The sequence below is a fragment of the Astyanax mexicanus genome, chromosome 3 (genome assembly GCF_023375975.1).
Source record: "Astyanax mexicanus isolate ESR-SI-001 chromosome 3, AstMex3_surface, whole genome shotgun sequence".
NCBI classification, from domain to species: domain Eukaryota; kingdom Metazoa; phylum Chordata; class Actinopteri; order Characiformes; family Acestrorhamphidae; genus Astyanax; species Astyanax mexicanus.
This window is the reverse complement of record NC_064410.1, coordinates 48,907,296-48,934,512: the sequence shown is the minus strand read 5'-3', so window position 1 is coordinate 48,934,512 and position 27,217 is coordinate 48,907,296. Positions and strand designations below refer to the sequence as shown.

The window sequence follows — 27,217 nt, the reverse complement described above, 5'->3', positions numbered from 1 at the left end:
TATTACAGCATGTCAGCTGTTTTCCTTGTGACTTCTCATCTTTTTAGCCCTGGACAAGTATTATCTCTGTTTCGCCACTAGATGGTACAAAAGTCTGTAAAAAGAAGCCTCCACTGAACCCTCAGTCTTTCACTGCTTCTGTATTAAAAGGGAAAATAATACAGCTTTTTATTCAAAATAGCATGCTATAATAATAGGCATTGTCTTTTTATTTTAATCAAATATATTTATTTGGCTTATGCTTCTTTAGTGTGTTGTGGTTTGTTTTGAATTGATTAATCATTGTGTGCTCAGCACAGAAAATAAACTACTTATTCATATAATCATAGATATTCAGTTTGTGAGGGTCATGGTTTGAGAAGCTGTTTCTTATAATTCAATTACTTAATTATGTTATGCCACTAGAGGTTATAATAGTATGTACGTAGCATTGAATCACTATTACAATATATTATATTTATTTTTTTGTCTAATCAACCTTTGTAGCACTGAACTAGTTCTTTATGTGCTTTTCTACTACATGGTACAAATGTCTTCCAAACAATACATTCACTGAACCCCCAGTTCTTCTCTGATGCTTTATAAAACTATAAATAAAGATATAATATTTATATTTATTCGAAATAACAAGATATAATAATAGATATGGGTTTCATAATAGCCATATTGACTAGCAGAGTGTGCAGTTTTGGTAGCTGTATTGATGAACCGTTGTGTGTTTATGTCCTATTTTCAGTGCAGCTGTGGAATGACCTTTCCTCTAATTCGCAACTGCGCATGCGCCCAGTGTGTATGCCTGCATATAGATGTGTAGCAAGCAATGTTACACACGTAGCTAGGGGTCTTTCTGTTGGGTTGATTTAAAACATAACAAATGTGTTTTACAGGCAGAAAAACGAGGATTTGCTTTCATTAAAACAGAGGAACTGGAACATTTACGGATAAAAGGGAAGATAAAGAAAAGGCTTTGTTAATCTAGATACATTATATCTGTGCAGAGAGGAGCTGGAGCTGGAGCAGACCCCTCCTCCCAGCACCACAGCGGGTCAGTTGGAGGCAATGTCAAACTGAACAAAACATTTGTGGAGGACCACCTTAGGCTGGAGCTCTGTCGCCCAGGACAGAGCATGTGTTTTGGGGACAGATACTGAGACGTTGCCTGTGTTTATTTCTAATGGCTGAAGCATGGCTGGTGTTTTCCAGAGGGTCTGCACTACTTTAGTATGCTAAGGGCTTCTATAAACTCCTAAACGTTGAGGATAGTCGTTTTTTTCCCACTTTTCTCCTTTTTCTGAGGGATTTATCTTGGATTTCAAAATGAAGTTTGCACACGTTTTGCTGAAGAACGCGTCCAAGTTCAACATCCCGAAACAAGTGGACAGGTTCTCCAAGTTTTCTCCTTCACCGCTTTCAATGAAGCAGTTCATAGACTTTGGTAGGTTAAGTTTGGGTTGTTTTGTTGCTCCGATCCCCCCATGTTTACTCAGTATTCTCAACATATGCACACCCTTGTGGAATTTATGCATATTGCACTTGAACAGGAACTCCGTGAACCAGGGGTTCTCAAACTTTTTAGACCATGAACAGCTGACATAACCTACCTACCACCTATCATCAAACTAGCTTAGCTAAAACCTCCAAATACCATCTACACGTAGGTTAGCTAGCTAATTCCACAGGAGGAAAACACGTGCCACACGTACACGTATCACCCGTAGAATATTTAACATCACAAGGCAGGTCATGTCATCGCTTTTTAAGTCTGCAAGCTAGCTAGAATGGGAGGATGGTTGATTGTTTGCATTGTTTGTGGTCAATGTAGTTATGCCTACAGAGAGATCCAGGAAGGCTTAAGACAAGAAAAACAAAACAACAGTAGTGCAGTGTGGTGAACTGTATGGTGTCTACCAGGGCTGCAACTAATGATTATTTTGTTACTCGACTAATCTGTCGATTTGTTTTTCGATTAGTCACCAATTATTTTGGTCATGCTCCCCATCTCTCCTTCCTGTGAGCACAGCTCCTGTTCCAATACATTTATACAGTATTTGTTTCATTATTTTAAAATTGAATCCTGCCTGAATTTTCTCAGTCAGCTTTATGAGGTAGAGTCTTCTGAAATGACTTTCAGTTAACAGCTGTGCTGAACTTGTCACAAGTTAATTAGTTGAATTTCTTTCCTTCTTAATGTGTTTAAAAGCATCAGTTGTAAAGGTATGAAGAGGTAGAGTTGGTGAATCCAGTAAATAGCCATATTTAATGAAAGTTATAAATAATATATAATCCATACTATGGCAAGAATTACTCAACTAAGTAAAGAAATACGAAATGAAGGTCAGTCAATCCGAAACATTTCAAGTTTTCAAACAACTTTGAAAGTAACCTCAAGTCTAGTTGCAAAGACCATCAAACTTGATTAAACTCTTGACTGATTGTTGCAACCATAGTTTCTACATAACATCCCCTTGGACCTTAAGTTTTCTTTTAAACTGAAAGCTATTTCTGGTATTTCTGCTACCATTTAGGGTGTATGTTATATTTCTTTTGTTGCAAATATATGAGCGATTCTTAATTATGATTTTTAGTTCTTGCATAAACACTTGTAACAAGTTTTTTTTTCTGTAAACAGACTGCACCGATTAAATGAATGATGCACAAGCTATTGTTTTGTTTATATTTTTACAAATAGTAGGCAGGCCCCTTTAACTTTACAAGCAGCTCTTATATATATCATTATGCAAACACTCTTTGTATTTCAGTTTAATAAAAGTGTAAAATATGAAAACGACTTCCAGATAACAGAGTTCTTTACAGGTTTCTGACAAAAATATATATCTACTGACATTCCCTCTGGCAGCTTCTACATGTAGAGATGTACAATCTCCATTATATCATTTTAAAAGTCACAACCCTACCTTTGCAACTGTGGCATAAGCTAATGGTGCTGATGCAAGAGCTACTACGAACATGGAGATATCAGGACAGCAAACTCAAAAGTCTTTAAATGATTATTCATGCATCATTAAACCAAAGAAACCTAAGATAACATACCTGGAAGTGAAGACAGCAGGTAAGGTAAAAGAGCAGAACAGCAAGTCTTTGCTAAAAAAAACAGATTCAGTATGTAACCTACCGTTTAAAAGTACTTTAAAGGTACCATATTGTCAGTGCAGATACACCAGACAGACCTCTAAATCCTCAAACCTTACAGACTGTCACTTTAATTAGTCAGAAATAACACTATGGCAGAAACTATTGTGAACTACTTGGAAACTGTTTGGTTTAACCTATAACAGTTATTGAATAGGGCCCTATGATTTCTGTGATGTTGAAAACAAGGACAGAATTACAGAATTGGGGAATAAAAGAAAAATTCAGATATAAACACGGAATACACAGAAATACAGTTAGCTAACTACATAATTAGATAATATAATCTACTGTAGCCTGGTACTGGTTTTCTGACGTTCATAACAGAATAACATACAGACATCATACACATATTATATCAAATAGCATAACTTACCATATCTAACCAGCACAGTAACATTATTCTGTTATCAAACCTCAGCCATTTATTCATCCTAGAACACTGTTAGCATCCAGGCGAACAGCCTCCAACCCTTACTGCCCGGTTCAGCTGTTAGCTAGCATTGAGCCGCTGGCTGCATTTTTGTGTTCTAAGGTCAATAACTAAAGACTTGAGTAAACTATAAACATAATTCTCATTTCATATCAAACCACAGAACCTACTAATCTAACCAGCACAGCGCCGTTCATCTGTTATCAAACATCAGCCATTAATTCAGTTCAGAAAATAGTTAGCGTCGCCAGTTAGTGGTTAGCATCAGCCCTTAGGTCAAAAAATGTAAATGAAAAGTTGTTTTCTAAAATAATAAAGAACACATTTTTTTTATTTAAATGTTTGACCTTTTTACTGAGTAATATAGCTTAAATCTATGCTAGTTATTTTTTTATTAATTTGCTCCTAGGCCAAATTGTACAGTTTAAAATACTTTGTTGATTAATGCAATTACTTTAGATGATTTAATCACAGGGCATGTAATTAGTTGGATTATTTCTGTCAACTAACAGCACTATTAAATACCTAAAAATCTGAAATATGACAAAAAAACCCTCCCTTTTTTATTTTTCCTTAATATTTAAGTATGTCCAGCTAATTTCCGGAAGCAATTTGCTGTACCACTTTGGGATGCTTTGTGTACCACCAGTGATACAAATACCACAGTTTAAGAACCATTATACTGTTACACAGTTTGAGTCATCTCAATTTTACTTGTATGGTATTGTATGGCACTAGTAACCTTTTTATTTATTTATTCACTACATCAGAGAAGTAGTTTTCAGTAAAGTTGAATTGAGTTAAATTCATCTGAAAGGGAAACTTGGCTAAAAGTCGTGTTCTTATGCTTTTTGCTGCTTTAGGAAGCTGTTGTCTTTTCTATTCATAGGAAAGCCAGAGAAGTTCATGTGCAGCAGCTTGTAACAGAAAAACACATGTATTACCATATATAATACTATAGCACTCCTATAGTTTAACTAGTTATCTAGTAATAATTCTGTAGTGTCTTATAATAAAGATTAGTAATATTCAGAATTAATATAATATATGTAAAAATAGTCCAAAATAATAATTTATTATTGGTATAGTATTTGTAGTATTAGTAATTCTGTAATATTATATATTACTATAGTTCTTTATCATGAGAATTAAAATGGATTATTATTTAAAACACAACAAATTTAGCACTTGGCGGTGTTAAATTCATACTGTTAAGGTTACTACATCACCCACATGGGTAATTTAACACTAACAGTGTTTAGTTACACTCTGGCACATTTGCATTTCAGGTCTATATGTTCCCACAGTGCTGCAGAATGTTTACAGTATTGTAACCTTAACTGACCCTCTCTGTCATTCCTGCAGGTTCTGCAAATGCCTGTGAGAAGACCTCCTTCATATTTCTCCGTCAGGAGCTCCCCGTCAGGCTGGCCAACATCATGAAAGAGATAGACTTTCTCCCTGACAAGCTCATCAGTACCCCGTCTGTGCAACTGCTGCACAGCTGGTAAACTTTCCTTTTGTTTGTTGTGTCCGGAGCCGTGCACTATGTCCCTCAGTCACCCTTCTGAAGACTTCTTTATTATAGATTTGATGAGGCCCAGATTGTTTAAAAGACATACATCAGTTCATTCATCATCTTCTGTTAAATTCCCTTAATCTTAAAACATGTGGTGCATGAAAGCCTGAAAGCCAATATGCCCTTAACATCAAATGAAGCTGTGTCAGTGATTTATGGGGTAGGATAAGCATGATTAAAAATACTCAATCATTTACACAGAAATAAGATTACGGAGCAAAAGTGGTTTGTAAAAGCGGAGACGTAGGGTGTGGGGTTAGTGCTGTACATGTGCATACATGATTATTTTGTTGTGTTTAAAAAAGTATAAATACCATTACTCATTGCCCTTTTGTGGTTGTCAGCTAATCCAACTGTTTTTGCTAAAAGCCAACCAGCTAATGACTTTTAACAGCATTGTAATCCTTTAACATCTAGTAGTTAAGAGACACAACATTGGAAAAAACTTTTCCAGCTATTCTTTCAAAGAACCCCTCTAAAATGGTCTTGTCAGAGAGACACATTACCTTATTTATGCTATCCACATAATCTAGAAATTTTGTAGCAATGTATCAGTACTGTTTGGCAAGAGTGGGCTTGGAAACACTGGTGTTAGCATTTTACTCTGATGTGTGGTGCTGCCCAACACATCATTTACCTTACTGAAAGCAAACTTATAAACCTATAAACACTATAATATTATAACATTACTGATTTGCTGTTTAATAGTTCTTTGTTATAAGTGCTAATTCATTTTTCAGTCACAACTTATGTTCAGCCTTGTTTTCTGTAGCCAACCAGCATTACATATAATTTTCTGAAGGATGTTAACTGAAACTTTACTCAGATCTCTAATGATGAAAATTGATCTGATCACTAGATAAATAGCCTCTAACAGTTTAGTGTTTTATACAGATTTACAGAGTTTACAAGACCGTTGCTAATTTGTTTTCCAATTTAATTCACGTGTAATTCATGTGTAATAATTCTAATATGTTAGTATGTTTCTTTTTGTGAAGGTTAAAAACAGTGATACAGCTGCTTAGCACCTTTTTCCATGTTTTTAAGCTAAACAGACAGGCATGCTGTGGATTAGCAGGGCACTGAAGAGTCTTATACTGACTCGCAGGAGAACAGAATAAACATAGATAAGGTCCAGGCTGCAGCTGTGTTCCCAGCAGGTTTTCTCAAGTAATACACAATACAAGCTGTTGTAATAATTATTTAAATTGTATTCTGTATTATTTCACCGTTTTTATTTGTGGTAAAGGGAAGAGAAATATAAATAAAAGTTTCTAAAATTGAGTTAGCAGTTGCTCTACATTTCATCTTATATTATGTAGTTAAATATATTAAGACACTTGTACTGTCCAACTAAATTCTTCCTTCACACATCTCAAATTAGAAAGCTGGGGTCAGAGTGCAGGGTCAGCCATGCACCCTGGAGCAGAGAGGGTGACATGCCTTGCTCAGTGGTCCTACAGTGGCAATCTGAACTGCATAGTAAAAAACTAAATGAAAAACAAATAAAATAAAATAAAACACGAATAATAGAAATACCAACACATTGCAAACATTTTTCATTTGTTTAGGCTTTAGGGTAAATTTGAGGTCCTTTTGGTTCAAGCCGCTATCAAACCCAAGTGTGTGATAGTGACATCTCACATGACATCCTGCATGTCTTTCTGGCTTGATTAGGTTGCACGTGAAGATTCTCGTGAAACCTCGCAGGATCCATTTGGGTTAAATCAGCCTGACCTCAGTTGCACCCATACAGAATGGCGACCCAGTGTAAAATGTAATTACCTAACACTGAGCTGAATCAGACATTTCTGCGGGGAATAGAAGGACATGCACACCATTTGGAGCACCTACAACAGTTTGAAGCACCTTTAATGTACCAAAAACAGTGTATGTTCACTGGTCATCCATAACATTGGCACTACTGACAGGTAAAGTGAATAAAAGTATATTATAATAATATATTTTTATATTATATTATGATTATATTTACTTACAGGCTGTCCATACTTTAATAAAGTCTCATCCGATTGGCTGATGTGGTCCTGATGTCACATGATCACATTGGCGTGATAAAAATACATATTTAATTTGAAACTAATCTCTGTTTTTTATCTAAGCATTTTTTATGTAATTTATTTTAAAAAGGGGTTCTTCTAAAACACTATTATAAAAAACTATTGTTTACAGTGTGGCAAAAAAATATTTAGTCTGACACTGATAGTGCAAGTTCTACTATTTAGAAAGATGAGGTCTGTAATTTTCATTATAGATACACTATAACTATTACAGACAAAATAAGACAAAAAAATCAGGAGATCACACTGTAGGATCTTTTAAGAATTTATTTGTGAATTATGGTGGGAAATAAGTTTTCCTTGTATCTGTATTAATGACACCTGTTTGACCTTGTTATCTGTATAAAAGGCACCTACCTGCCCACAGCCTTAAACTGTCAGACTCCAAGTACAAAAATACACATACATGTATTCAGTTGGAAAAAATGGTATCTATGCTTCCCTAATCATAACTCATGTACTGTGATATGTATCATACCACCAAGTTCTTCCCCATGCAGCCCTACTTAACAAGAGCCAAAACTGTACACCATTATTATTATTATTATTATTATTATTATTATTATTATTATTATTACTATTGTTATTATTATTATTATTATTATTATTATTATTGTTATTATTATTATTATTATTATTATTATTATTGTTATTATTATTATGTATTGGCATTTCAATTCCGTTATATATTTGAATATTTACATTTACGCCACTCTTTAAAAAAAAACTCAGTAGCGTTGGGTTTTTTATTTTTCGACCAAAAGAACTTCTTATGATGGTGGTCTTTTACATAAAAGAATGTAACCTTATGTTTCATAGAGGGGGGGAGATTTCCCATTTACACAGCATTCTGTCTCCACATTAATAATACAGCTGAGCTGAGCAAAACGATTCGCTCCTGGCTACTTGTATTATTTTTGGGGAGGACAAATCCACTTGTTTCTGATATTGGGTGGGACACCCCCCTCACGCCAATATCTGAACATTTTAAAAGTTTTTAGTCTGTATACCCCCCAAAAAATTAGATTTATTTAGACCAGGGGTCGGCAATAGGTAGCCCTCGTGCCAGATGTGGCCCACAAGCATAAAACATCTGGCCCGTGAGGTTGTTTTAACTATAATAACCAACAATGAAAAAAGTAAAAATAAAAGGCTTCTCTGACAAGCTTTTGGTTAATTTCCTTCCTTGTCTTTCTGTCCCACTTGGCGTGACTTTAGTTTACGCCCGTTCTTGGGATCCCTTTCTCCTTATAAGGGTATTTTTCCCAGCCGTGTCCCAATTTACTTGCTGGGGCAGCAGTAATGTATTGGGCCGCGACCTTGACCACACGGGTTCAATATCACATGAGTAGTGGTGTGTTTATTTATTTATTTTTTCCTTTTTTCTTGGATGTACCTGCTTTGAGATCAACTGTTCTACAATTGGGTTCAACAACCCTCTGGGCTGGAGAGCTAAAAGTTTGTAGCACTCCATTCCATTACACTTCACTTTCCGAAAAGTTTTTTTGTGGCCCGCCACAAATTGGCTTGGAAAATATCTGGCCGCAGGCCAAACTTAATTGCTGACCCCTGATTTAGACAATATTAATAATATGTTACTCATTTAAAATTGCTCATTAAAAGTGAAACAATGTGCTCTACTTTTTAAACGACTGACGCAGCCCTAGATAGACTGGCTGCACATTGACCTGAGACCTTTATTGTTCTTGATCACAAGAAGAGTGAGTGACCAGGATAAATGAATGGAGCATTTGTGTTTGTCAAATTAAATAATACATTATGTAGAAGCTTAAATTGCAATTCTAGCAGCTTTTTAGCTTTCCACGCTTCTCCATGGTTTCAGAGGCATGGTCACTGATTGCTGTGACACAGCTCATATGTGTCCATATCAGCAAAAAGTCAGGATGCATTTTTTGTTTTTTCACCAACTCCCGGCATTAAGCTTAGGCTAGCCAAATTTAGTGCTGTTTACATGCTGCCCCTGATTCTATTGACTCCAGTTCTGGGAATGTGGAATCATGCTGCAATGCTTGTGCTGCTGAAACTTTGACCCTGGGTTCACTGTTGATTGAACACTGTATTTCCATCACACTGAGGGGAGATGCTGCAGATAAGAGTCTTTATTCTCTGCCTTTTGTACTTTAAGAGGATCAGTTATGGAAATGATTGCATTTTGGGCTGGCTCAGCAGAAATACTCTGAAATGTGTGAGTTTTTGATAATGTTTGTATGGTAATACATTGGGCAGTGTGTGATAAGTGTAAATACCAGGAGTTTGATCATGTGCAACAGTGTAGCAGCTCTGTTCCGCAATGCTCTTTCACAGCCTTCATTGAGCACTGAGGCATAGGGGGCATTTTCCATCCACACACCCGCATACCAACAACCTGGATAGATGTATAACTAATGTAGAGGCCTTTATGGTTTGTTGATGTGGGATGTTACCTAAGGGTTTGATAGTGTAAGAGCACACAAGACATAGGAAAACCTGTGTACCTTAAAGGTGCCATATAGTACATTTTTATCATGAGTGATTTAAGTTGTTCTTTGTTGCATGAATAGTAATTGTGTAGTAATTATTAGCTTGGTTTGGGTATAAAAGGAAATACAAAATATACCACTTTCAAGGAACATTACATTTTTTATTGTGTCAAAACAATGTGCAATACTATTGTATTCAATACGAAATGGCACACCCCTAGTAAAAACAAACTTTTAGTTGAAGGGGCTTTATTATAATTGGCATTATTATATAAAAGAAGTGACATGTAAAATCTTAAAAGCACAGAATCTGTTATTGCTAAATATGCACATTGTGTTTTTGTATATTTTGAGTCATGGAAGAAAATTACAGTCAACACAGCCTTTAGATCCAAGGCAGCTCTGAGATGTAATCATTCATGGTGTTCACATACATTACATGCTTGTGGTTTCGATGGTTTGATCTCAATGAAAAGTCAGCTGCTTTAAAAATAGGCTTCCTGGTTCTGAAAGAGTTCACGGGCAGAGTGATTTATAGGAGAAAACAAGGGCTGTTTGTCACGACTGTTGCTCTTTCCCTGCCTCATTTCATTTGGCACAGCCTTTGCAAACAATGAGCAGAATCAATGCTGCTAAAATAAAACTATCCAAAATCAAAGCCTGGTTTAGAAGTTATGCTTGTCATTTTGTTTCTGCTTATGTTGTTGTTGTATCAGGGCCCATTAACATAGTGATTACTGAAGGCTGTATGTTTTGTTTCAGGTTTTGGAAGCTTTTCAGATGACTGAAAGTTTCTGCTGGCTATTGAAAATGTTTTTCTGTTGAGCATTTATTATTTTTAGGTACTTTACATTTATGCAGTGTAGGGCTGGGCAATATTGTACTGGGAAATAAATATTTAATAAGATAAAAATAATATAGGACTGGAAATATCAACATAAAATATAAATAAATAATATATTACTGGAAATATCAAAATATTCAAAACTAGTGTGGCTCCAGTAGTGATATTGTATTGGTATCAGTGCACATACTGGCACTTACACACGGTAACAGTATCTATAAATAATTGAGACCACTGATACCATTAGGCAGTTACAATATGGCCGCCTCTGGATAACGATTGCCGAAAGTAAACAGCATGTTGACTCTGAACATCTTTAAATGTGCAATTATTCAGCCAGTACTTGCAGTTCTTTCAAATTATTATATCTGATTTGAAGTACAAAACATAAAAAAAGGTTATGCTGGAAATGTCAGGATTTATAGGTTCAGAATTTTTACACACTTATTGATTAGTTAGTTCAGATCTGACACCAGTGTCAGTACTCTGTATCTTTAGATACTTAAAAAATCTGGCTTTGGTATTGATAAAATGATATTGGTGCATCCATCATCTAAACTGTCTTATACAAGATATAAAAACTTATAATATTATAATATATATATTCAATATTATGTGTATGTGTAAAAAATATGGAGATTATTTGATTTATTAAGGGGTTACACTTAGTAGAGTAGAAATTTGTGCAAATTACATCACAGATACGCTGTAATTAAAGTAACAGTAGCATCTCAGACAACATATTTCAGTGCAGTTTACTTACTTGGTGGTAAAACACTGCTAAGAAATAAAGCGAAACAATGAAAAGAGTGCAACTATTAATGTTGATTATAAAAAATATAATTTATACACACATTAGACATTATAGAATAGTACTATTTAAATATAGACACCATGCAGGGTGTTTGGTGATTGAAGCAACACTGATACATTAACATTATACTTTGTTAAAGATTTAATCAAACCATATCATACTGTATATGCAGTAAATTATCTTAAGCATATTGAGTTTTTAGTCGTATCCCCCAGTCCCAGTTCGGTGTCAGCTCTGCAGTTGTTCAGGTGACTGAAACATTGTCTATTAGCAGTACTGTTAAGGTGAATGGACTTTTAGTATAATTCTGCTGACGTTTTGCCATTTGAAGGCAGTTAACCTGTTTATGACCTTATACTTGAGTGCTTGAGTGCATTTTCTGGTGAGCAACAGGGTCAAACATTTTACGAGACCACCAAAGGAAATATTCAGCGATCATCTAGCAGACAAAGAATAATGTTTTCATAGCACGAAAACAGTAAAGTTATGTTGTTTCCTGATCAGAGCTGAGTGGAAGCGGTGTCTTCACACAGTGCCTTTGTTGTGGTTGTGTTTAAGTTTGGTGCTTCCTTTCAGAGCATGTGCTTCATGCAGGCTGTGCACATGACTGGAGTTCATTATAACCGTTATACAATGTTCAATGTTCACCACCCTCTGCACAGCACCATCACCAGGCAGAGGAGCTCATTCAGCGGCAGACTGCTGTCCCAGTCCTGCTCCACAGACAGACTTCGAAAGTCTTTTGTCCCTCAGGCCATAAGACTTTTCAACTCATCTCAGCACAGCAAACTGAAGACTCTGTGACACCTTTTCTTTCCAGCAATTCTGGCCACACCATGGACATACCCCCATCTATGGTCACACTATCTTGCTGATGCCCATAACACTATTTTTATAGTTCTACCCTATTTTGCACTAGTAGTTCATTCACTAGTTCATTCATCTACTGTTTACGTATCATTTGCACTGCTAAATTTAAATTATTATATAACTGTGTTTGCACTTTCTGTATGGCGGACATCAGTTATCCTTATCCTTACTTTACGCACATCAACTGGTGTTCGCTGTCTATTGTGTTCAACTGCACTACCTCCATTTTACATCACACACACACACTAAAGACTGTACTTTTATAATTTCATTTTATTTTTTATTTTGTTGTATTTATATGTATCATTTATATTTTTTATCTTTTTGTAACTTTGTGTACTATACACACCTGCTGCTGGATGTCAAGAATTTCCCCTCGGGGATCAATAAAGTATCTATCTATCTATCTATCTATCTATCTATCTATCTATCTATCTATCTATCTATCTATCTATCTATCTATCTATCTATCTGTCTATCTGTCTGTCTGTCTGTCTGTCTGTCTATCTATCTATCTATCTATCTATCTATCTATCTATCTATCTATCTATCTATCTATCTATCTATCTATCTATCTATAAGACACAGCTATACCATTTATCAGTAAACCTGGCAACAAAAATGCAAACAGTGAATCAGTTTTGATTGTTCAGTTTGATGTTAGTCACCTATAATCAGGTAAAAATGTTACAAATTTCTGTGAAAACATTATTTTTTTCTTACATATGTATTTTACAACAATGAGTAATGCTAATACAATTAAACATACAAAACTGAAGAAATCCTTTACAGTTTTTCTCCATTGGTTTGGCTCATTTCTTGAAACTGAGATGACATTCTCAAAATAACATGGACAAATTCCCAAACTAACTTGCAGTTTCTCATAACAGAATGGCATTTCTCATTGCTTTCATCACATTTCAAATGCTTTGTACATGTCTCAAGCACTTAGTACATCTTTGCAAATGGTTTTGTACAAGTAGCCTACACTTAACACAATCATCCTACATTTAGTACATTTTCCAAAAGAATGCATCTTGTTGATCTATCTTAATTGGTTAGTTCTCAGTGTAATGGTTGTTCTCTTCAAAACATGTCAGCACAATTTCATCATATAAGTCATCATCTGCAGAATAGTCTGCTCAATTCTCAAAATGGATTAAGAAATTGTAATACAATACAGAACACATATTTTGGAACATTTCATAAATTCATTACAATCAGGTGAGTAGGTAACAGGTGAAAGCAGGTTTTGACGAAAATGAGTGTCCCACATTACTGGTGACCAATCCATCAGTTTGTTGTCTATTATTTTGAATGCTGGCATTGCTCTATATACAGTGGATATAAAAAGTCTACACACCCCTGTTCAAATGCCAGGTTTTTGTGTTGTAAAAAAATTAAAGCAAGACAAATAATTTCATAACTTTTTTCACATTTAATGTGACCTATAACCTGTACAATGCAATTGAAAAACAAACATAAATCTTTACAGCGAAAAAATATAAAACAAAAAACTTAAAATCACCTGGTTAAATACATATAACTAATACTTTGTTGCAACATCTTTTGCATTTATTACAGCACTCAGTCTTTTTGGGTAGGAACCTATCAGCGTGACACATCTTGATGTGGCAAAATTTGCCCACTCTTCTTTGCATAACTGCTCAAAATCTGACAAAATGTGAGGGCATCTCCTGTGCCTAGCCCTCTTCAGATTACCCCACAGATGTTCAATGGGATTCAGGTCTGGATTCAGGCTGGGCCATTCCAAAGCCTTAATCTTATACCGCTGAAGCCATTCTTTTGTTGATTTAGATGTGTCCTTTGTGTCATTGTTATGCTGAAAGATGATTATTTGTCTTATTGTAATTTTTTTTACATCACAAAAACCTACCATTTGAACAGGGGTGTGTAGACTTTTTCTATCCACTGTATACATCTTGGCCTGGTGCTAGTTCTTTGATGCTAGTCCTGTGATTATATAACGATGATATAGTCCTGTGATGATATAATGATTATATAGTCCTGTGGCGATCAGTGTAGAGGATGGCTCAGGCATTCTTCCCACAGTGCATTGCTAAAGAACATATCAGATGCAATGTTGATGAGAATTTATGGCCAAACAGACTGCAGCGGATGGATGGCCAGGAAGGTGATGGAGAGAGGGGAGTGACACAGAGTAGTCAGAATGTTACTGTATTGCATTTGTTTGACTGTTTTTTTACATACTGTATTTTGTTTTGTTTTTGCAGGTTTTTGTAATTTGTATACATAGTATATTTGATACATTTTCCTTAGTATTTTCTTTTTTTTCTACCTACAGTAATGTGTAAAAATGTACTTGTAAATAAAAATAGTTACAATTTCCTCAGCAGAAAGAGTGCAGTGTGTGTGGTGTGAACATTGTGTTCCTTTAGCTAGACCTCTGCCATAAAGACAAAACATCTAAGCATTTTGACTTGCAGTACTTACACAATGCCAAAGGGACAATGCATTTTGGGGGCACTGATGATTTGTGTGAGAAAGGAAATCAGTTTTGACACGTGGGTAAACTGTTTTTGGAGCGATATGAGCAGTGATGAGGATCCATGTAGTTTTGCTGCACCGTCCAGTTTATTTTGACAAATGGACAAAATTAATGAAAATGTGCCAAAGCAATTGAGAAGGATCTATGCCATTTTTATGGTACTGACTATTTATATGGGAGAAAGACTTCATTTTGAAGCAAGAATGAACGTTTTGGGAGACATATGACATTTTGCTGGTTATCTGAAGTGTTGTGAAGAACTGTAAGTCTGTTTGGCCAATTTACCTTTTAGTTATAGGAATGTCATCTCAGTTTCAAGAAATGAGCCAAACCAATTGAGAAAAACTGTAAAATAATTAGTATTTAGAATATAGTAGCACCCTTAGCTCTAATAGCTGATATTTCTCTTTTCAGCTGATATAATTGTCTACCGGTGTCTGACATCGACTAGGACAAACCTTTTCCCACTTCTCTTTTTGAAATTCTTTCAGCTGTGGGACATTTGAGAGGTTTCTTGCATGTGCTGATTGTTTCAAATAACCCTTACACCATTTTAATAGGATTAAGATCCACCTCTTTCATTTAAGGTGATTCTAGGTCGAGTCACTGGAATCTGGTTCTGGGTCATTGTCATGTTGCATGGTCAGATTCCAATAAAGCTTCAGCTTCAGTTTATGTAATATATATTGGATCCAAAAATATTGGATTCATAGAGGAAGAAAGCTGCCGCAGACTTTAACATTCCCACTTCTGCATGGTATTTGGTCTCAGTTTGGTATGAGGATGTTGGGTTGAACTTTACCAGAATGACCTATAATTTCCGTTGTTTTAAATGTTCTTCAGATTAAATTAATTCTGTTCTAAAATTGTTTTAATCCCATAACAGACTTATGTGCATAGACAATCTTATATATGAATGCCTCAGAGAGCTCTTTGCATCTCATTATGGTGATTTACTTATTTTAATAATTAAAAGCAAATGGAACTAAGGGCATTTTGCTGGACAAGGATTAAGCTTAGTAATAGACTGTGTTTTCCTTTCAATGGAAAATCTCCATTCAACACGTTGTGTAGTCCATAACAAGGCTTAATCCCCGTCTGGGTTTAAGTACAACAGGCTCCTCTAAAATCCTCTTTTATCATGTGAGGATATCCTAAAAATTCCCTCACATAAAATAAAGTTATAAATTAAATTTAAGACATTTCTTCAGTTTTTATTTGTATAGCTAAAATTACATCCACCTCTAAATATTGTAAAATATTGTGTTAAAAAGACTGGCATGTCCATGGTTCTAAACGTAGTCAGTTAACTGTAAATGTATATTTCCCACTGTTATTAAATCACAGTGTTTCAGTGTTTTAGTTTCAATTCACCCTTAACAAACAGTGCATTTCTTTTTTCATCCAGGTATGCACAGAGTCTGATGGAGCTTGTGGATTTTCTGGAAAAAGACCCCGATGATAAAAATGTTTTGACAATGTAAGTGTTGAGTCATGTTCTAAAGGGTCTAAACTCTGCCAAAAAACTGGCAACAGTGCGTTAACAGAATGCATGTGCTTTCAGGTTTACAGAGACTCTGATTAATGTGAGGAATAGGCACAATAACGTGGTCCCCACAATGGCTCAGGGGGTGGTGGAGTACAAGGAGGCCTTTGGAGTGGATCCAGTGACCAATCAGAACGTCCAGTACTTCCTGGACCGATTCTACACCAGCCGTATTTCCACCCGCATGCTCATGAACCAGCATAGTAAGTTGTGAAGATGAGCTTAAATGTTATAACGTTAAAACAGATATTAGATGCTTCGTTTTGAAGAAATGATCCTCTCTTTTTGCAGTGGCAGGATATTTTTCAGTTACATACCACTGATGCTCACAGTGATATTATTGTTTATAAAAAATATGTATTTAATTAATTTCAGCAATATATTACTGCAACAAAATTTAAAGGTTAAGTTTTACAATTTCAAACACACAATTTCAGAAACATTAATTTCAAATTACTTTACATATTATGTTTCAAATGTATTACAAAACTAGTCCGTAAACAAAAGTAACATACCAAAAATCTGATTTTGTGTAAAATAAAACTTAAACAACATAAATTAAATTAAATAAAAATAGTCATGTAAAAATTAAAAACATTTTAGTGCATGCATGTAAATTGCATTTGTAAACATTTAATGAATAAATAATTATAAAATATTAATAAAGCTTTACAGTAAATAGCAAAGCAAATGCAATATAGATTACCTTTAGGAAAATTACAACTATTATCCAAATTTTTAGCTAACTTTTAAAAATTATTACAATATTATCATGTGCGATTTGATATGGCACACTCCTAGGCTCTTGCATTCATCGCTGTGTGTAGGCTGTGCAGCCCACCTAGCTCAACTGTTTATTTAATGGCTTTTTCTTTGTTTAAACACAGTGTCAATATTTGCAATGTTGTCAATAAGGCATACTCATAAAAGCATCTGTGTTTCTCTTTAGCATTGATCTTCAGTGGCAGCACTAACCCAGCCCATCCAAAGCATATTGGCAGTATTGACCCCAACTGCGACGTAGTGGAGGTGGTAAAAGGTAATGACCCATAAAGTTGTCTAGGTTGCGAGGTAAACATAAGGTGTGTTGCAACACATCTGTTGACGTAAACTGATAAAAGGATCAGTGCTGCACGTGGGACTGGTGTGCAGAGCAGTAGTTTATGTTTGTGCTGTGAAGTTCGACTACAGATATACAACTCTGGAAAAAATTCTACGGACAACATTTCTCCCAAATTCCAAATAAAAATATTGCCATTTAGAGCATTTATTTGCAGAAAATGAGAAACAGCTAAAATAACCAAAAAATCATATTTATAAAGTTTTAAGAGTTCTGAAATCAATATTTGGTGGAATAACCCTGGTTTTTAATCACAGTTTAATCATGCATTTTGGCATGTTCTCCTCCGCCAGTCTTACACACTGCTTTTGGATAACTTTATGCCTTTACTCCTGGTGCAAAAATTCCGTCTTCCTCTTGATTAAATTCCAGAGTTTTTTAATTTAGTAAAAGTAAAGAAACTTTTAATTAATTTTAAGTGGTCTATTATTTTTTTTCCAGAGCTGTATAAATAACTGTAAAACTCTTTAAATATTCTCCGTTCTATCGCTATATATACATATAGCTTATATACATATACATATATACTTATCTTACATTTTACATTTACATTTATGGCATTTAGCTGATGCTTTTATCTAGAGTGACTTACAAGGTTATTTCTGTTTACAGAGGTGGGCCAGTGTAGTGTTAGGAGTCTTATTGGTGTAGCACAGCATAGTCACACAGACCAGGAATTGAACCCATAGGTTTTCAATTTTAATAAAAGTGGTCTCTTATTTTTTATATTTTTTATGTACAAGTATACAAACTCTACTATCACTACTATCAAATGCTACTATCAGCATTACATGCAGATGCTAAGTGTGTTTTGCTGCCTTGTACCTGTCTTAAGCAAACACAGTAAACCTGAATCTATCAGTTCATCAATCCATCTAAATGCCAGGGTCTGATAAGGTCTCTCATGTAGCAGTTAGCTCTTTGCTCAGATTCATTGGCAGGTGTGATAAAGAGCTGAGCAAATGTTATACCAGGTTTTAATCTCTAAATCCACCGTGTGTTCCTCTCTCTCTTTCTCTCCATGTAGATGCCTACGAGAGCTCCAGGATGCTGTGTGATCAGTATTACCTGACCTCTCCAGAAGTGGAGATTAAACAAGTGAACTGTGAGTGAGCCCTGTTTTTCCATTCAGTCTGAGTTTTTGTACAGTGTGCATGATGAGTTCAGATTTTTTAGCTGAGACTGACCTTTAAGACCCTTTTTTTAGCTGGGGATTCTTTAGTGCTGAGATAGCATGGTGGATTTATCCAGCCTCTTAACCAGAGTCCAGCTGTATTCAAGGCTTTGCATTCACTTAGTTGCTTCTAGTTTGATTTTTGTCGTAGTGGTTTATTTTTTCTTATTGCATGTACATTGGCATGCCAAAAGTCATGGGACAGTCATGACAATCATTAAAGCTAAATAACACCACATTGACCTGCAGGATATGTGTGTGGAGGTCATTGACCTGTATAGAATGTGAATGTCACTTGTCTGTTCACATGGACAGTTTTAGCCAGATGCCACCAGTCACCATCATTACCACTCATTGAACTGTCCACTGTGGGTGGTAATGTCTTCGATGCTGTATTCCCGGTACACATGTGATAATGTCGAGGATCGAGGAATCTTAAATCTCTGCACTTTGGAACGTTGGTAATGTTACTTACCTGACCCCCACTATCACCTTGCTCAAACTCTGATAATTCAATGCTTTGACCCCCCTAAGAATTGGGACAATCCTTCAAGCACACGATACGTTCAGTAACCTCGCTGCTGGTTAACTAGTTAACTTTAGGGCATTGTATGTTTTCATAAAGGGTGGAGATGGTGCAGACATTAATTAATATTGTCCATTCCTTAATTGCTCTGTGATGAGGAGCTGAAATTAGCTTTGATTAGCCTTTATGTTTTGATATTTTTCGCCTTAAATGCTGCAGCCCTTGCCGTCTATTGCACCATTTAAGGTGGAATGGGAAAGTAAGCTAGATAGCTAGCTACTGAGACGAACTACTAGCGATCTTTTTATGTTTGTTATAAAGAATTTGGCCATAAAACATTGAAACTACACATTAAAATATGATAATATAGTGCTAATCGCCACTTTTAACAAAGAAAATTCCGAGGGGTAGGGCCAAGGGGTGAAATGGAATTAGGCCTTAGTGTTGTTTTATCCTCATCATGGCTAAGAGGAGGTACATTGCTATCACAGAAACCAAACAGAATTATTTTATTTTCTGTCAACCTGATAACAAAGCCAGGACCTTTGGACCATTTGTTTGTACAATGGAAATGAATCACAACAGCTTTTATTGCCCACAATTTGTGATGCTGTAAGTCTGCACATACCGTACTCTCTCTTTTTGTCAGGAAATAACATAATGTGACTCTAAGGGCAAAGGGCCGAATGGTGGTCAGCTGGTCAGCTAGTTTGCTAATAGGTAACAAATTAGACACCATGCTTTCTACACAGTTGTGCATTAAGCTGCCCCAGGTGCACATGCACAGTCCCTCAGTTATTCCTGTAACAGTAACTGTATTGGTCTGGATGATATATTGACCAAAAAAAAGTCATAACCAATATTATTGTAATCTAAAACCATTTTATGTCCCTGATATGATTATTTTGATTAGGCCTTGTCCATACATTGTATTATAAGATATGCAGTATACAGGACCAGTCAAACATTTGGACACCCCTACTCATGTAATATTTTTTTCTACATATTTTATTAATTTTTACATTGTAGATTAATAGTGAATATATAAAAACTATGAAGGAACACAAATGCAAAAATGAGGCAAACAAAAACGTGTTAAAGCTCACCTTCCGCGAAAATCCGATTTTTCTTGTTCTTTGTGGAATACAGTAGGTCTCTCCGAGTTGAATGTGTACACCTGCACATTAAACTGTTTTGCAGCCCCCATTGTCTGCAGGAGCTAAGCAAAGAAATCCCCCCTCCCCCCCCCCCTCCGAAAAACGGGTGAATTTTGAATTATCTTTCTGCCTACGTAGGCAGAAACTCACAGACCAGCCCACCTTGGCTCGAGAAACTCCCAGAGGCGGAGCTGAAGCGACGCAACATCACCGCTCATCAGTTAGGAGGTGGGAGGCAGTGAGCGGCAGAGCGGTGGAGGGGCGTCGCAGTGCTCTTAGCCAATCAGAGGAGAGATATTTGCATGCTGTTTGCATGTATGAATATTCATGAGCAAAGCTGGAATCCGGTCATTTTGGACACACCCCTAAAACAGTCCATTAAAAAAGAGCTATACAGAGACACCTGAGCACTTTTTTTTTACAAAAACGGCTCACATGTCATTCATTCATACTAGAGACCACAACTAGACATTTTAAAATGAAAGAAAAAACGACGGAAGGTGAGCTTTAAACAAAAAAACAAAAATGTTTTATACACTCTAAAAAACAGAGGTACGATATGAGTACTTTTTTGTACTCGAAGGTACACTCTTTATAATTGTACCCTCAATGGTACAATATTGGTCTTTACAGGGTCAGGTTTGTTCCCTCTGAAGTACAAAGTCATTTCTAACAGCAATAAGTACAAATTTGTACCATTTAACCAGCCAAAGGGTACATTCAGTATTCTGCATCACTGTACTAATGAACAATATATATTTAAATTGCACATTTTTTATTTGAAAGCCAGACAATTTTGTATCATCAAGTTTTTGAGCCATATTTAGTTGATGATAATGTTTATAATCTTTATGATCTTTACTGCCACAAAAACCATGGGTACAAAAAAGGACTTTCACTGAAAGGTACTTTTTTGTGCCTCAATATAAGGTACAGCCCCAGCGACAAGCTTTGTACTCTTTTAAGTACAAATCTGTACTTATATTTCTTAGAGTGTAGGTTTTTCAATGTAGCACCTTAATGCCAACCTGAATGCCCTTAGCTCTTGGCATTCTCTCAGTCGACTTCATGAGGTAGAACCTGGAATTGTTCCTAGAGGTCCTTAGAGGTGCTAAGCTCTTATTAACTGCTTATTAACTTTCCTTCACTCTGAGTCTCAACTCATCCCAAACCATCTGGTCTGGGTTTTGTTTGTCAAGTGTTTGTGAAGACCAAACACTTTTTCTGTCCACTAACTACTGGAACATGTGTTTAATCGTTTATACTAATCTACAATATAGTAAAAAATAAAAATAAAGAACAAATAATAATGACAGTTTGATACTGTATTTTCTAATAATATGTAAATATGTGACTGGCCTAAATCCAGTTTTAATAACATTTTTTTTATTCCTCTCTTGTGCTTTTTATTGTCTTACAGCTAAGGAACCCAATGAACCCATTAACATTGTCTATGTGCCTTCTCATCTTTATCATATGCTCTTTGAGCTGTTTAAGGTACAGTAGGTTTGAGTGTATATACATTATCTAAGCTGTCTATGCATGCCCATACACTTTTTATGAGGTCACAATGTCTTTCAAATTAAACTAAATTTTTTCTTCTTTTTTTTCTTAACAGAATGCAATGAGAGCGACTGTAGAAACCCATGAGAACAGCACGCATCTACCGCCAATCAAAGTCAGAGTTTCGTTGGGAAGTGAAGACTTGACAATAAAGGTATTTATTCTTATAGATGGCCCCCAGTCCATCTTGTGTTTACTGGAGACTTTTGAGTGTGATGTATTATGTAGTTTATGCTGTTAGATTATTTAAGAAAAACCTGACTGTTGTAACTATTAAAAAATGTAAATAAATTGAATTCTTGCAGATGTCAGACAGAGGAGGTGGCGTTCCACTGAGGAAAATTGAGCGTCTTTTTAGCTATATGTATTCCACAGCACCAAGCCCAGTACATGATAATGCTCGCAATGCTCCATTGGTGAGATTTAATTTCTTTATTTTCTTACACAATTAAATGTGATAAAATATGTAGCATTAACCTGAAGCTTTAAAAGTAAAGTTTTAAAGGTGGTGGTTTAATGTTTAAGGCATGAAGTACTCTCTGTACACTAAATTAAGTGTTTTCTTAGGTTAGCTTAATTGTAAGCTCAGTGTTAACAGAGGTTTTCAGGGTTGTAAATTACTGGAATTACAAAAAGCTTAGTCAGCGATTAACGTAGGGTTACACAGTAATGTGCGTGTGTCTGCAGGCTGGCTTCGGTTATGGGCTCCCAATCTCCCGCCTCTATGCCAAATACTTTCAAGGAGACATTCAGCTCTACTCTATGGAGGGATATGGAACAGCAGCTGTTATTTATTTGAAGGTACTCTATTACATCCCTCATCATAACTACAGTAATGTGATATTTCACCTATTGTATGTGTTCTAAGGTTTGTGATGTTATACAAACAAGATTTATTAACATATGATGACAGCTTGCCTGTGTTATATTGTCCTGGAAGTTATGTGAGATTAAAAAAGTATCTGATATTGAAGTAACTAAGCAAACATAAATAAAAAGTGGATCTCCATTTGCAGCCAAATCCTACAGTGAAAAAATACATTTATAAATGACACAACCACAGTAGCTGCTGAAGACAGTAAATGTCTTAATTCAATTAAAGTGTAAACAAGAGGCTATAATCATAGTTGTTGTTACTGTAGATCAGATTAACTCCCTTCTTAAGTATCATAGTTAATTAGATTAACTACATAGATTAACGTAATTCTTCGTAAGTTTTGAATGCAAACATTAGGCAGCCTTCTAGAGAAAAAACTTTTTAAAAAAAGAATGGATGTGGCCAGAAAATGACATTATATGTGATTATAATAACATAAAATGTGATTATAATGGCCCTACTAATAAAATATTCTCTCATATTTGATTTCATCACTTTGTGTCACTTATCATTTAAATTATTTGATATTGAAAGATATTTATTACTATATTTTGACGTGCAGGCAAAATGTATCCGTATCAGCAGATTCTTTAAAAAATCTGCTATTCAAATACTACAGTGTTTTTTTTATTTTAAATTGATCCGCTTAATCCAATTAAACAGGACTAATTATACTCTCTGTAATTAAATATACAATTTAAGCACTGACAATTTGCACAGTCACATATTGTTAATCACGGTAACAAAACAATATGATAAAATATTTAGTGAGTTTTAACGCTTTATAATCTGATTACTGCATAACACCAGATTTTGTCAGTAATCTGATCAAAGCATTCACATGAATTAGGGTAAACTCAGAGTCAATAATCAGAAATATGTTTTGCAACCAGCCAATTAGAGCTAGACAAAATATGAACATTTTATTGCATGGTGACCAATTTACTTATTTTATTGACAAAAGCATATCGAGCACACTGACCCAACTGCACATTTCATTGAAGAGAGTGTAAAAAAATCTATTTTATTAAAGATTAAAAAGAAAAGAAAGAAAGACTTATTGTGCTATGTATGAAAGAACATGTATGAATAGCACAGAAGCAGAATCTGTGTCAAAATATAATAAATACATATGAAAAAAATGTATTTACCTTATCAATCAGCTTTTTATGCGTGTAATTACATACACCAAGGCCGTTGGCTTTTATACTGTTCATATTGATATCAGAATTGTATTGAATGAACCAAAATAAAATAAAAATATCTTGATATACATTTTTGCCATATTGTCCAGCCCTACAGCCAATAAATTTACAGAATAAGTCACGGTCAACATTACATCAATTACACATTTCTACTGTCTACACTTACCCAACCCTATTCCTTGTCTTTTGTCCTATTTAAAAGGTGAAAATAAAGCATGAAAATTATAAAGACGTGCAGATTATACGCAGAACCAGACTCTTTGGGACCAACTAGGACAGCTTTAGAAGATCTGCAGAATTTGTATGCATTTTTACATTTTGTGGATGAGTGATTCCCACACAATCAGTGCTTGACTAATGTCTGTCCTCTTTCTTTTTCCTTTCTCTATTCCACCTGGATCCAGGCCTTATCCACCGAGTCTGTGGAGAGACTTCCTGTGTTCAACAGGTCGGCTTTAAGGCACTACCAGACGAGCATTGAGGCAGACGACTGGTGTATCCCCAGCAGTGAACCCAAGAAACTGGGAAAGGATGATTATAACATGCAGAAGGTGAGAACTGAGGGAAAGCTGAACTGATGGGATAAAACAGAGACGTCGTGTTTGAAGGCACAGAGGCCTTGAGTTCCCATTCCCAGTAGAAACCAGCACGTTCACTGCTGTTCACATTAATCTCGACTTGCTGCCTACATGGTAGAGTGTGATGAAGGGCATTCGTTTGTATTATTTTCAATGTGTCAAACTTATCACCATTTCACCATGTATTTCATAAGCTCGTTATTTTCTTTGTTGAGAATCAGCTGTATCTGTTTAATGTAATGAACATAACACAAGCTAACCAAGAAAAGATTTTTATCTTGTGTAAATTTGGGGAATGTACAGTATTTTACATGTGTTATTCATCAGAATCTCAACTGTAACAGAATCAGCTGTAATGTTCAAATTGCCAACTCCTTTGAAGTGCGCTTTAGTTGATGGGGCCAAGCTGAGTGTGTTTCTGAAGGCATCCCCTGATGTTTAACTGCCTGATGTACAGGTTGTACCAAACTGATAATGAACAACAGATGCTAGACTAAAAAGTAAACAACAGCAGCAATGCAACGTTTCATTTTGGAAACTGTAAGCTGGAAAGACTATGCATGCTACTAGGAAAGTATAGGAAAGTACTGTAGGAATTGGGTAAAGAAGAGTGTAATTTTATGGTATGTAAGTGTGACCAACTCAAACTAACTGTTCACAAACAGTGTAAGAGACTATGTTGAGGCTGTATGAGTAAGTGTGTGACTGTTTATAAACAATCTAAAGAGAGAACAATGAGTCAGAGTAACACTCTCGTCATGTAAAACAATGTTAGATAGTAAAAGTATGTGGACCTTAACTTCAAATATTTCAACAGCTTTGCTAAAACATTTCACCCCAGATAAAAACCTTTTCTTTTTCTTTTAATATGAACAGTTCCCCCCCCCCCCCCTGATTACATTGGAAGTGTACATTACGTGTCTGATTACCAGACACGTAATGTAATTCAATGCAATACCCAATTTTCAAAACATTTTAACATTTAAACTATCCTCAGACAGGGGTTACGTGTAGTTGCAGACTAGGCTTAATTCCTGACTAGGAAAGTTCATTTATTGAATGACTGAATCTTATCATATATTACCTGCATTTCACAAGCTGTAAATGTGTCACAATCAGGATTTAACAAAACTCAAGCTTTGCTTAAATCTCACTGTGTAAAACTTCAGCCCTAATGGGCCACAGAAATGCAGACTTAAGCAATAGTTAAATGCAGGACAGTGCTAATCTCTGAATAAACTCATACCCTGTTTACATCTGGTAAATTCATGTATCATTGTATCACAAAATGATGTAAAATATAAAAGTGTAAACACACCCAAGACATATTTAAACACATATAAATCCGATCACCAAAACTACTCCTGGAGTGGTCTGAGATGCCTTTGAGACACACGTTATACCCCTCCTAAAACAAGCAAAATAATTGTCATGCAATGAGCAGATTTGCATAGTAGTATCAGGATACAATCCAGATAGCACTTATTTGAATTCACCAGGTGTAAACAGGGTCTCAGTGAACAGAATTCTTCAGTTATTAAATGTCAGCTGTAATCAGGTCATTTATTACCTGCATTTCATCAACCATGTTAGCCAGTAATTTTATTATTACATCTCTTCACCGGAAATATTAACAGTGACAAAAGGAATTACAGTTTTTCTTTCCTTTGTTTTTTTATTTATGTCCTTTAATTTTTTACTTGTGACTTTTAATGTGGTAACACTGAAGTGCCAACATTGTATTGTTTTCACACAAGTTTTAATAGTTACATTTTTTTTTTTAATCGCATGATCTCAGGATGATGAAGAAATGCCATATTTTATTTTCTTTGAATTCCCAAAAGTGTGTGTTACTGTATGTGAATCGTAAGGATCTGAGAGGAATTATGCTAAAATGATGAAAGGACTGTGACACTAAAGATGTTAGAGATCTGCAGTGGCAATAGCTGCTCCTACAAGCAACATTCATTAAAGTGCTCCATTTGCTTGGTTTTCATGTGCCACTGATCAGCAAATTTGCTAAAAAAAATCCTAAAATCCTCTTGTAGTATTAGTTCTGTATGTGTTTTGTACAGTTTTAAAAATGTTCTTGTAATTAATACGTCTGCTATGTTGAACTGTTTCTTGCACACTACAACATGTCTTTATAACCCGGGACTGTTAGCTGTTATTGTGATCAGACCAACCACTCATACCTCACACAAGCTCACTCTGTAGTCAAGAGAACGTGACATCTGGTGCGTGAAGCAGGAACTGTGACTGATAGTGCACGTCGTCTGTAGGATCATTTCCTGTTTTTTGGTGTACCGCTCATCTCTCTCATTATGCACATGCAGTGCTTTCTAACTTCTCTGAAGTGGGGGAGCACGTTTCCACTGCAGCTGATTGTGTTTTTATTAAAATCTATGATGAACAAAAAGATGTGCTTGTTTTCTTTATTTACTACATTACTAAAAGTTAAATCCTTATAAATGAAATATTTGATTTCTAATTGTTCTAAGATCATTTCAGATCTTTTCCAGGACTAATACACATATAGACATTTTTTTCTAATCTGGCCACGGTGATCCACTCACTTTAGCAAACTAAACTATGGCTCTTTTCAGACTGCCAGCTCAAATCCAACTTTTGATCAAGCAAGACTGTATTCTGATACATGCAAAATATAAAATACAAAAGATAAAAAAAAGACA

At 35.5% G+C, this 27,217-nt stretch overlaps 1 protein-coding gene across 1 annotated transcript; it reads left to right on the top strand.

Moving 5' to 3' along the window:
- The first annotated feature begins 803 nt into the window (after positions 1–803).
- On the top strand, positions 804–26,943 carry pdk4 (pyruvate dehydrogenase kinase, isozyme 4). Its single transcript, XM_007259818.4, has 11 exons — positions 804–1,435; positions 4,949–5,090; positions 16,187–16,258; positions 16,343–16,527; positions 17,274–17,363; positions 18,472–18,549; positions 21,722–21,798; positions 21,920–22,018; positions 22,170–22,280; positions 22,552–22,665; positions 24,351–26,943. Exons 1-11 carry the CDS (start codon positions 1,318–1,320, stop codon positions 24,522–24,524), a joined length of 1,260 nt encoding a protein of 419 aa, XP_007259880.1. The 5' UTR covers positions 804–1,317; the 3' UTR covers positions 24,525–26,943.
- The last annotated feature ends 274 nt before the right edge of the window (positions 26,944–27,217 follow it).